The sequence below is a fragment of the Phalaenopsis equestris genome, unplaced genomic scaffold (genome assembly GCF_001263595.1).
Source record: "Phalaenopsis equestris unplaced genomic scaffold, ASM126359v1 Scaffold000417, whole genome shotgun sequence".
Taxonomy (NCBI): domain Eukaryota; kingdom Viridiplantae; phylum Streptophyta; class Magnoliopsida; order Asparagales; family Orchidaceae; genus Phalaenopsis; species Phalaenopsis equestris.
The window spans coordinates 432305-444780 of NW_018164858.1; the positions used below are offsets into that span (position 1 = coordinate 432305).

Below are 12476 nucleotides of genomic sequence, written 5' to 3' on the forward strand. Positions count from 1 at the left end.
CATATATATATATATATATATATATATATATATATATGTATATATATATATAACAAAGCATGATCTCTTGTAAAAAAAAAAGTAAAATGGTCGTCTTAACATCAAGTTTATACACAAACATTAACTTTAACATCCAATCCAATGGTCAATAATCACAAAAAACACATAAGAAAATCATCACAGAAAATCATAATTACACAAATCTAAATTTAATGTTAGTGATCTAACAATCCATATAATGTGTGTGTAGTCTATGTTGGTTAGTCCAGACTAGGCTTTAATGTTCAATTTTTAGTTTAATTTTGTATTTAAGATTTACCAAAGACTTGGTTCAATTTAAGTATTTAATATTTTGAAGTGTTTTATTAAGTTTTAAACTTATTGTATTAAGTTTTGGTTTTATTCTTAAAATATGCATTAAGCATATATATTTACCCAAAAAGTAAATATATGAATTTAAAGACTATTAAGTCTTTTAAAAGACTCGAAATTATCTAAGAAGATGATACGAGACCTTTTAAAGCATAAAATAAATTCAAATTTATTTTTTTTTTTAAATTTTGTTAATTTTATAAATATTATTATTATCAAAAATAATTTGATCCTAAGTTTTAAATCATATTGGTTTTGAGTTTAAATGTGTTCAAAATTTTATGAAATTAAATTTTGAAGTAAAAAATAACCTCAATGTTTTACTTGAATATGGTGATTTATTAAATCTTTTTGAAATTTTAATTCTTATTTTTGTTTTTATGTAAATTTTTATATTAAAAGTTATAAAAATTCAAATGACTTCCAAATATTATGAAAATTTATAAAGATGTTTAAAATAAAATTTTGAACATACTATATGAAATTCAAGTCAATTAGAAGTCAAATTGATTTATTATGATTTATCATATTTGTTTAATTATTTAATTATTTAAAATTTATTTTGAATAAAAGATTTTTAAAATTATTTTTAATACTTTTTTTCTATTATTCTAATTATATGGTAAAATTTTAAGTATTTATTGGTTTTATTTAATTTATTTTAATTTTTTTAAGTTGATGCTATTTTCTTGTTTTGTTTATTTCGAATTATTATTATTTTTATTAAGTTTATTAAAATAATTTTAAATTAATTCAAAATTGATTGTTCACTATTATGACTGAGTTATGAACTTCATTAAGAGTGTTTTAACATGTATTAACATCATTATTATGTCAATTTTTTAAAATTTTATTTTTATTTAATGACTTTTTAAAATAAAATTTCCAATTCATTTATGCATTGCATATCATGTCTTAAGAAAACTAATACGACTAAATATCATTAAAAGATTAATTATTGAGATTTAAATTTAATTTTTAAATTAATTTTATTTTTGTTAAATTAATTAAAGTTTTTAAATTTAATTAATTAGAACTATTTTATTTAAATTCACACATTCACTTTATTTTTAAATATTTTATTATGTTTGCATAGATCTTCATAATTTTTTGATTTTCCCAGATTTGTTTATGTATTTTCAAAATTGCAAATTTTTTAAATTTGTTTAAAAGGCAATATAACATAATTGCATAGTTAACATGGTTTATTGTGTAATCCTTTACACATGGGATTCATTTATTATAACATGAAATCATTGATGGGCTTTATTGCCATGTGGCATCAACCTAGTGGATACTAAACCAAACTAGTGTGTCCACAAATATCGTGGCAAGTTGGATGGGTGATATGTCTACATCCAGGTCGCTTGGAATGGCAGAGGAATCATCTTCAACCTCTTGCCAATGACCCAAAACACTTATTCAAATATGGTTTTATCCAAACAATCAAAGCACCAATCCTTGAAATCCTTTCACTAGAAAGGATCCTTGGAATACACAAAGTTCATCCAACGGTGGGATTCATGAGATATATTGACTTTCCTTCATAAAACAGTAAAACCAAAGAATCTAGATCTATTTTTTAAGCACACCTTAATATGTAGAGGCAATCTAGACAATTATCGTGCTCCACACAATCTCTTAAGTCACATGAATAATCTTCAATCATCAATTGGATTCTTAGTTGATAGGAGGTTTGAGTTTGATTGAAGTCAAATGGAAATGAGGGTATAGTTGGCCTTAAGGTGGTATATAGAGGCAAATTGTGTGGGGAGAAGCTATGGAGAGGTTCCTTTAAGTAGGAATGGATTTATGATCAAAAGTTGTAACGAAGGCCACTAGAAGTGAGGGTATTTATAAACTTACACAACTACATTTGACAAGATTCTCCAAGGATAGCAATGTCAACTGGCTGCCACATGTGGTTATGGTGATTTGAAATAGGCTGGTGAGGAGAAACTAGTGGCTATGATTGTTCCCTAATGAGCTGATAGTCAAATATTGACATTGCTATTCTTGGATAATCTCACTAAGTTTATAAACAAGCTCAAGCTTGAACAAAACCTTGTTAAACTTGGCTTAGTTAGTTTGTTGCCCTATTTCTAGTAGAACTTAAACAACATAGACACTGCACAACACCCAAGGATTGAATTGCACAGGCTATCAACTCATTTGAGTTTAACTTTTATAAAACAACAATTCTAATAATGTTATATTATGCACCAAATGTCTCTAAGATATTTAAATTGAATTTTAATTATTAAAGTAAATTTGAATCTGTTGTGAAAAATTCTGAGGATATATTTTGTAAAGTCATATATGTTGCTAGCAAAAAAGATGTTATAAAATAGTACATAAACTTGTTTAGTATTTGGTCATTTAAGTTAAGGATAAAATTGAATCAAACTGACTCAGGCTCGACTCAACAAGTTGCTTTTGAGTTGAGCTTGATGGGCTAACAATCCAACCTCAGGCAAGCCTTGACTCGATTCCTTAGCTCATGAGTTAACTTGTTCAAAAACATAATAATATAAAACATACTAAAATTATATTAAAATTTGCGACTTTATCTTTGAGTTATTAAGAATATTTAAAAATAAAATTTTAATTTTTATGTCTAGTGATTTATTATTTTTTTGTCTTTTAATTGTTAATTATATCTGTCATTTTATTATAACACTAACTTGAATTAATATTGTTTTCCCTCTTTCATAATAAAAAACGGTCTTCTGAACCAACTCAAATTCATAGATTTAAGTTCATGCACAAGCTTAAATTCCATTAATTAATCAAGCTCAAGCTCAAGCTAAGGGTGGGTCAAGCTCCGGTTGATTCGTTTACACCTCTAATTTAAGTTGACCAATTTTTAAATATGTATGTATGTACTTATGTACGTCATGTTAAAAAATATTTAAATTTAAGATGTCATTTCGGGTAATTTGAATCTAAATTAGACAAAATACAACAGTTATGATGATTTGAAAAATTCAGCCAAGATAAGATTGATATGAACGATTACACACACACACACATACACACAAACACACGAGTTTCATTTATAATAAATGTAATGATGTTAACTGGTGTTAAAACTTGATTTAATGAATGCATAATAAGTTATCCAATCATATGAACAAAAAGATTAATCATGAAAATAAATTAATTCACGTATATATCTCTGCATGAAATATTTGTGAAATGATATAATACTTTATGAAAACAATTCAATCAATGTTTTAGATAAAAGTACTATATCAACTGAAAATATTGGGTATGTATATTTTTGAAGATATGCATCCAAAATATAAAATTTTATTTTACTAAGAATAGTTAAAAAAATAGTCAAATATATGGTTACTAAAAATATTTGTGTCAAAAATAAAATAAATTAAAAATAAAATAGGTACTAAACACCTTATTTGGGTTCTAAAATGGACCAAACTTAAATTATATTCACAAGCTTAACTTTATGATTTGTTTTAAAATAATTATATACTTGCAATATTGAAACAAAAGAATGTTCATATATTCAAATATGTGTTTGTTAACATCAAAATAAAATCATAAATCATAGGGCTCATGATAACAATCTTCACGTTGAACTTCATTGATAAATTTATCAACTATTAATTAGTGCAAAATTCAACAGTGCCATGTTTTATGTCGTTGCCTTCGAAGTTGAACACAATGAAATTAACCACTTCAAATTAATTACCACCTCATTTTTATATGTTATCCGAATAGTTTAATGACTCCATACATATATGATTAAAAACATGAATCATATCCCATATCATAACAACACAAATGAACAAACTTGAAAAAGATAGAATATTCAGACCTTTCTCATATTTTATTTAAAGTTTAAATAAGTATTAGTCAAATGTTGATCGAATGTCGCTCCAACCAAGCTCGAATCGTACTCAACATGGTTTCAACTTCATTTGGGCATGGTTTGAACATTTTTTAAACAATGTTCAACTATTGTCTAACAATATGAACAAGCTTTGAATTGGATTCAAATAAGATTTGATCAATAGTTGAACAAATTTAACAAATTTCTATCAATGTTCGAAGTGAATAATTTAATGTTAATTCATTTTAGGTTTAAGTTATGCGTATGAACAAAATTCGACAAAGGTTGGAATACGTTTCAATTAATATTTGAAGCAAGTAATGTGTTGTCTAATGTTGCCCTCGATTTAAGGTTTAGGGTTTGTGTAATGATTTCAAAACGTACTAATCAAATGTATAACATCACTAACCTCGAATAAAGTGCCCTGAGACAAAGATAAAAATTAAATAACGATCATAAATTTTCTTAATTTGTTGTATTATATGATTTATAAAGTAAAATTAACCAAACATTAATGCAATAAATTATGATTGAATGAAAGTATTTTATGTATAGATTTAAAGAGGAGTGTTATCATTGGAATAGGAAAAAAGGAAAGGAGGAAGAAGAAAAACCTAGGGCTGTTAATGATCTGATTTTGAGCTGAGGCCTAAAATTGGTCCGAAATAAAATCGATCCAAAATTTTGGCTCGTAGCTCCGCTTTATTTCGATTCAATTTAGATCTGAGCCAAAATTCACATCAATTTTTGAGCGATAAACGTTCTTCGGGCTAAATTTGCTAAATTCACTGCCCAAATATCAGTAGTATTGTTAATGATCTGATTCGAGCCGAGTTGGGTCAGCTCAAAATAGTCTTGCAAAAAAATTCAATTCATACTTTTGACTCATTGTAGAACCAAACCGAGCACAATCCAAACCAAAATTTAAGTCAATCTTTAAGAGATTAACAAATTTTGAGCTAAATTTCCTAAAATTATTACATTCAGATGACTTACATCCGAATTAAGTGTAGATAATATTATTGATAGTATTGTGGTGTTATTATATTAAAATAACATCACCACATATTTTTAGGCAAATAAAATTACCTCCGAGCCCTAGAAAATGCTAATTCATTCAGCACTATAAGAGAGAAGGCATATGGGATGAAAGTGCAACTGGCGCGATACCGTGCTTCCGGTGTAATCGCTTATAATCTCCTCCGCTATCCCCTGCAAACTCTAGAGTACGATGGAGAGGCATCGCTTCGGCGACGGCGGAAAGTACTCGAGAATGCCGTCACGGTGGCCATCAGACACCCAACCGAACCAGCACCAACGTTTCCCTAGAGGCGGTGGAATCGCCGGCGGCGGAGAAGGCTTCGGTGGCCGATACCACCCTTACCGTGGCCAGCCTGACTATTCTTCTGCCGGCGGTCAGGGTTTCCGCGATGGTCACGGGGACTTGGGTAGTCATCAGATGCCGATGGGTGGTCAGAAGCGAGGGTTTGCGGGCAGAGGAGGTTCTCCAGGTAGATCATGATCCGGTTTCCTAAGTTAGGGTTTTTGGCGTTATGAATTTTTTCCTTGTTATTGCTTTTTTTTAGAGAATAGGATTGAAATAGTGTTGGATTTAGTAATCAAGTAAATTCAGATTTAGTGAATATTTGGATTTTATCGTTAGTTTACGCTAAATCTTGAAAATTGTTTTAATGCGGGTAAGTGGAGGTTTTGTATGTATTAAAGAGAAGTGGATAAAATGATATGAATTCCCAGTACTTCATCACTTGATTATGAATCTATAATCATTTCTTTGAGAATTTCAGCCATTTATTTGATTTACTTTCAGTTGAATTCCCAGCGTCTTAACATAACCTAATTCCTTAAATGCTGCACGTTCGAATCCTGTCATTTTTGGTTTAGGAAGTATTATGACATCTAAGATTTGCTTCAAGTTTAGTTAAATCAAATTTATGATAACCTTTAAAAAATGCTTGTGTAAATTCATCCTGTATCCTGGATAAATTTTGCGAAGTTAGGTTGCATGGATTCATAAACTTTTATTTGTAATAAGTCATTTAACTTGCAGCACTTCGAGTGGTTGAGCCATCTCAGGATATTATGTCTATCGGGCTTCAAAAGGAAAATGAGTGATTTTTGTCGTTTCCAGTGCACGGGTAGAATTTGTGGATGTTCTCTTTCAAGTTAGACCAAATTTAAGTCTAGTGATTTGTTTTGCCTTGGATATTGTCTGCCGATGTGCGAGGGCTGTTTCATTGGACTTCGGTAGATTGTGTTACACATTTGCAACTTGTGGTATCTCTTTTTTTGGTGTATCAAATTCTTATTTATATCTATCATTTTCATTATAAATTGAGATTCATATTGTTTAAGGTGTTTACATAGGGAAGTCTTTCTGGCATTCATAAGTTAACTTCAGGTTTCTTAGAATATGCTATACTATTTTTGGCTGTGATTTATTTTATTTGTGGTTAAGCATTTCTTCTAACAAGGTGATTGATTTTTCCCAGACTTTGGTGAGGGAAACAAGTTTGCCAAACTGTTCATTGGGTCGATTCCGAAGACTGCAACTGAAGAAGATGTAAGTTTTGCATTTTATTTATTTTCTTTTTGTGCCTACTGCATTGTTGAATGTGCTCATCCTTTTAGAACAATGTTGTGAACTTATATAAAAAATGTAGTCTATTAAGTCCAAATGTAGGGATTAAATATTTAACTTAAAACTAGCGCATTGAACTTTATCTTGATGAGGCAAATTAATACTTGTATTTGTTTGTGTTTTGAATTTGCATTCTGCAATCCTCCTGAATGATATATTCCATTGACATTTTGTGTTTATCCTAGTAGATAAAGCAAACTTGTAGATTTTGCGAAATGAAGTTATTTTAGTTCCATTCCACTACCTGGCATGCTTGAAATGAATTCTGTTGGATTTTATAATTCTGCACCCCTTGAAATTTTATATACCTGGTTGTGTTATTGGTTCAAGTATTTTGGTCTTGTCTTGGTCTGCTTTTGAATAGAAATCTAAAGGAAGTCCAGTGCTTTATGAATTTATTTACTATTCAATTGTGCTACTAAGTAGCAAGATGCTGGTGGAAATGAATCTTGTGGTTAGACTTGCATATCATTAGTTTTAAAATGCTATTCTTCTACATAAGAAGTTCCAACAGCAGTGGTAGGGTGGCATTTTATTCAAGATCATGCGATAGAGTTCATTTCTATTTACTTTAAAAGGGTAGCTAGAAAAGGAGCTGTCATGGGTGGAAAGAAAGTTTGAGTGAGGTTTTCTTTGAGTGTTCACTTTTGCTTGCAAAATATAAATTGGGTTTTGTGCTGATTCTTGGTTTTAATTTTGTAAATCCTGTGCATGTTGTTGTTGCCATGCATGCTGTTAATTTCTTCTACTCGGGGTTGGATAGCTTATAACCGTACCTTCTAACAGATCTTTTGAGATTTTTATTTTTATTTTTTCAATTGATTTGGTTTTCCTTCAGGCATGGGAAACTTTGTGAAAAATTCCATGTTCCGTAAGGGCTGAATTGCTTGCTCATAGAAGGAAATATATTCTAGAAAGCGATGAAAGTGAAATACTCATTTCTTGGGGGATTTTGATCAGTTGAAAATTCATATTGATTTCAACGATCCAACCAAATGATGGAATCTAGTAAATCATTTATTTGAAAGCATGCTTTTTAATTTTGAGCCCTAAGAATGTAAACGCCTGAAGTGTTTCTCTTCTGTTTACAATACCATCTTGCCTATCTGTGCAGGCCTTAATTTTATAAAACCATTTCTCGTGGGTGTTGATCTTGTGCAACTTTCCAATTATGTGGATTTGCCATATGACTTTTACAATTCATGCATATCTTTTGCTACTTTCATTTAAAAATTTACTCCAATAAAGTTTATATGTAATTTTTTTATTTTTTATTCTAAATTTTTGTAATCAAATTCTGTATTGTTTTGGGTGCTTTCCACTATTCTATTACAACCTTTTTCTTATAAATATTTTATATTATAACTAATATTATGATACATGCCCTATTTTTCAAGAATGTATCTCTTGAAGCAGTTGGCCAAGTGATAGGTTACTCAGCCACAGTTTTTCTTTTATATTTTTTTCAGATTCGTCCTTTATTTGAGGAACATGGTGATGTTGTTGAAGTGGCTTTAATTAAGGATTGGCGAACTGGTCACCAACAAGGTAGATTCAGATGTTTTCTCATGTTCGTGATACATTGAGGTTTTCTTTAACAGGTCCTTTGAGGTTTTGGGGAGCAATTCATTTATAAGTTCTCTCAGATAATGTTTTTATCTGATCAGAGTGGTTGTATTCTGTGGCAACCTGCCCATTTTTATGAGGTCATGGTCGTCTTGAGTTCCTCAAAGAAAAAAAGGGAAACTTGACATTGTCATTTCTATATTGACAGCAGCCAAAATGTTGATGAAATGTTTGCACATGTTGATGCTTATTGATTTAAAGTTTGGTATGCAATTAAGGCACTTTTGAACTGCTTATAGCAATGGAAGGGAATGACTTCTTTTGAGTTTTTCTTCCCTAAAAGATTTGTGGCAGTTGTTCCTATAAGCTTACTATTTATGTGAAACGGTGATGAGAACTATACGTATTTTTACGTAATAAAAGCTTTGCTTTCTTCCTGAATTTTAAGCAAATACTAATTCCATAAATGTTTGAGTTCATTTTATGTACTAGATGGCCTGGATTTTGTTTGATGTTTGATACTCTGAACTGATTCTTATAAGGATGTGCTTTAGAAATGTTTTTAGTTATTTTTCTCTTAAAATCTGTCTCTGTGGACTTTGTGGATCGAACTTTCATGAAGGTTTAAATAATTTATTCACCTTGCAGTGGGCGTATTGCTCCATCACTAAGCATGGAATCACTTGGTTCATATTTTGTTGGGTTAGATGTCCTATTATTTAATGTTTTTGGAGAATTATTCTTTGGGCTTGCTTTTGTTGGATGTTGATTATTGGCTGTGTAAAATGTGTAATCTATATTATATACTTGTTTGGTTTTGGTGGTTTTATTGATACACATAGATGCTCTCTATATTCTATATGAATGTGGTATCATTGGCTTTGTTGTTGTGGCCTGGACATTGATATTTGGATTCTGGAGCATGGGCGTTTCCTCCCGATTTATGAATGGATGAATGCTTTTAAATACATGGAAATATATCATTAGCGAAACACACACTAATGAATGGTATTTTGACTCACGGATGATGTTCTGGAGTATGTGAGGTTGGATGATACTTGTTTCTGTTTCATTTTTGTGTTGATGATTTGTGCTAGGAATTCTCTGGAGATGGAATTTTTAATCATCCTAGGTATGCTCGGTTCTGGATAATAAAATTTACTTGATTTTTTTCCTTTGACATCATCCTTTAGAAGTTATAAATAGGCTGAGTTATGAGATCAGGAGCCTTTTATGCAGGAATATTTGAGCTTAATGGCCCTTATTATGTTTTATTGGTGGTACTTATTTTCTTCATTAATGTACCAATAAAATTGTCAAATGTTGGAGTAATGTTTTGTGGCAATTGCTTTATTGTCACACTTGGACTACCTTTTTTTTTCATCCAATAATACTTGAGCTGCTTTTCCCCTTCCGAAAGGAGTACAAAACTCGTGGAATGACTTGGTAATATCATGATGCTGGAACAATTCAAAATTTTCAAAGTTTCCCTATTCTTTTTTGGATTGTGAGATTTATATATTGTTATCTGAGTGCACTTGTGTCGTGATTGTGTATCTGGCACATTTGTTGCAGGAACATTATATATCTGGCACATGAAAGAATGATGTTTTGCTAAGTGATCCGCTGGCATGTGGGCTTGTACTTGACTGGTGCTGCTGCCATTATGCATTAAAAAATTGAGATCTTTGTATGGCCATATCATTTCAGATACAGTGCAACATAAAAACTGCTATTCGTGAACTATATATCAAACTTTATTTCCAGATCATTCCCATAACATATGATGTATTCATCTTTTGGGTTCATAATAAAACATTTCTCCAAGATCATTTGGTTGATCAACATTTTCCCCAAGGTTGATGTCAAAAAAATTTAGTAGCTCTAACAGGAAGCTTTTATGGATGACCTTGGTTTTCTTCAACTTGATGTGGCCTGCACACTTTGGAATTGTTGGTCCTCAAGACCGTGCAACTTTGCACATCTGTTGCTGCTCTCTTACATTTCTTATTTTTTCTTAAAAAGTCTTATATGCTGCATAAAGCTCTTGCTGATATAGGGTTTGGGGAGTGGTTTATGTGTGCATCCTTATCTAAGTTTTTTCAAAGCGGTTGTTTTCATGATTTGAGGCTGGGACCTTCAAGCTACTCTATAAGAAATTTAACAATTGCTCCTGGCCCACTTTCATGCCTTCTATGTATAGAACCTCAATTTTCTCTACTGTAGCTTCAGTGCATATTTAAGGGAATGACCGATTCAGTTCAATAAATCGTGCTATGAGCATGCCTTCCAGGTCATCAAGGCAGTCTCAAGCTTATGATTTTAGTTTAGGGCTCTTAAACTTTCTGAAAGCCATTTTTTCTTTTGTTTATTTGTATGTTGAAGGCCATTGCTGTGGCAATATTACTCTTGCATGTTGCTTAGTTTTTAAGTGTTTGGTTGATCCTGAAATGTTCTGTTTTGGTAATTTCATATGCCAAGCTTGCAACATCATATTGTTGTGTAATTTTCAATACGGAAAATAAAACCTGTAAGTTGGACCTAGAGAACCTTTTTATCAGGGCTGTTAACGATTCGATTTCGAGCCGAGTTGGGTCGGCTCAAAATCGGCTTGAAAAAAATTTGATCCAAATTTTTTGGCTCATAGCTTGGCTTGTTTATTTTATTCTAATCTCGATCCGAGCCAAAATTTGAATCAATTTTTGAGTGATTAATGATATTCAAGCTAAATTTGCTAAATTCCATCTTTGAAATCACTAGGGTGGTTAACGATCCGATTTCGTTAGCTCGAAATCAGCTCGAATTGGTTTGAAATAAATTCGATAAAAAATTTTGGCTCGTTTATTTCAATCCGATCTTGATTCGAGCCAAAATGGAAATCAATTTTCGAGCAATTAACGATCTTCGAGCTAAATTCACAGCTGTACTTTCTATGCTTCTCCTTCCTCTCCTGTCTTTTGAAAGTAGTTTATTTCCATTTGTTCTTACGCCTGAGAAATGCTTCAATTTGTTTTTACACCTTAGAAATGATTTATTATTTGGTAACAAGTGCTGCATTTTGAATAAGCTGTAATGAGGTTTTATGCGCGTAACAACATTTTAGCAGTCTTTTTTGGCTGTTTGCCTTATATATTTTTATTCTGCAGTTGGAAATTTTTTTGTTATTGATATTAGTTAAGTGTGATTGGCATCATTCTTGTTTCTGTTCCTTATTAACATTTTCTGGTTGCATTATGGTTTATTTATACATGATCTTGAGAATTGGAATTTGAGTGACTAGGATCTTTTGGAATGTCTTCATATCATGATGGAGTCATTGTAATATTAATCTGTTTTAAAACATCATTATTTTCGTACGTTTGGATCTTTTGGGCTTCTTGCAATTGGGTGCTGTAGTTTGTAATGTTTGCGTCACAACTAATTGTATCACCTTCATTTAGATTTAGTACTGGGTTATGGCATCGTGAGATTCTGTTGTGTTTGTGTTCTAGTTTCTCTTGTAGCAGTATTCCCTGGTTGTGAGATGACTGACTACAGGTTATGCGAAACATGTGAATGAATTTACAAGAAAGTGAGATTGATTTTGTTAATGTTTATGGGTCAAGGAGCTATTTCCATTTTTCATGGGAATTTTGTGGTTTATACATGGATGTTTTCATTAGACTATTTTGCGGCACCAAGTGATGCTACCTTTCTTTATGGTGGTTCCGCTTTCTATGTGGACTATGCTTATACTTTCTATGCAAAAGCGGTGTTGGTTATGTTATGGGTCCATGCTTTGAGAAAATGTTTCCATTTGTCAAGAGTATTGGTTGATATGCGCTATGTATTCTTTCATTAAGCCTTTGTTGTGGTTATAGAATTTGATGTTTCGTTGATGTTAGAACTGGTTGTTTGCTTGAGGACATATTTCAAAGAAGATTGGCGGAGGCTAAAATTTACATCTTTTCTGTCTTTGCTTCACACTTAATGTTTTTTTGTTTGGTCATTGGGGCATTTCACTAAGTTAGTTAATTTCATTAA

General features: G+C 31.2%; 1 protein-coding gene across 1 annotated transcript in view; it reads left to right on the plus strand.

Annotated features, from left to right (window-relative positions):
* Positions 1-5332: 5332 nt before the first annotated feature.
* LOC110027156 (flowering time control protein FCA) overlaps positions 5333-12476 on the plus strand; it is a 64816-nt gene continuing 57672 nt past the window's right edge. Inside the window, exons 1-3 of the mRNA XM_020728468.1 lie at positions 5333-5739; positions 6739-6809; positions 8357-8435. Coding sequence (XP_020584127.1) covers positions 5460-5739; positions 6739-6809; positions 8357-8435 — 430 coding nt within the window. The 5' untranslated portion in view covers positions 5333-5459. The remainder of the gene's footprint in view (positions 5740-6738; positions 6810-8356; positions 8436-12476) is intronic.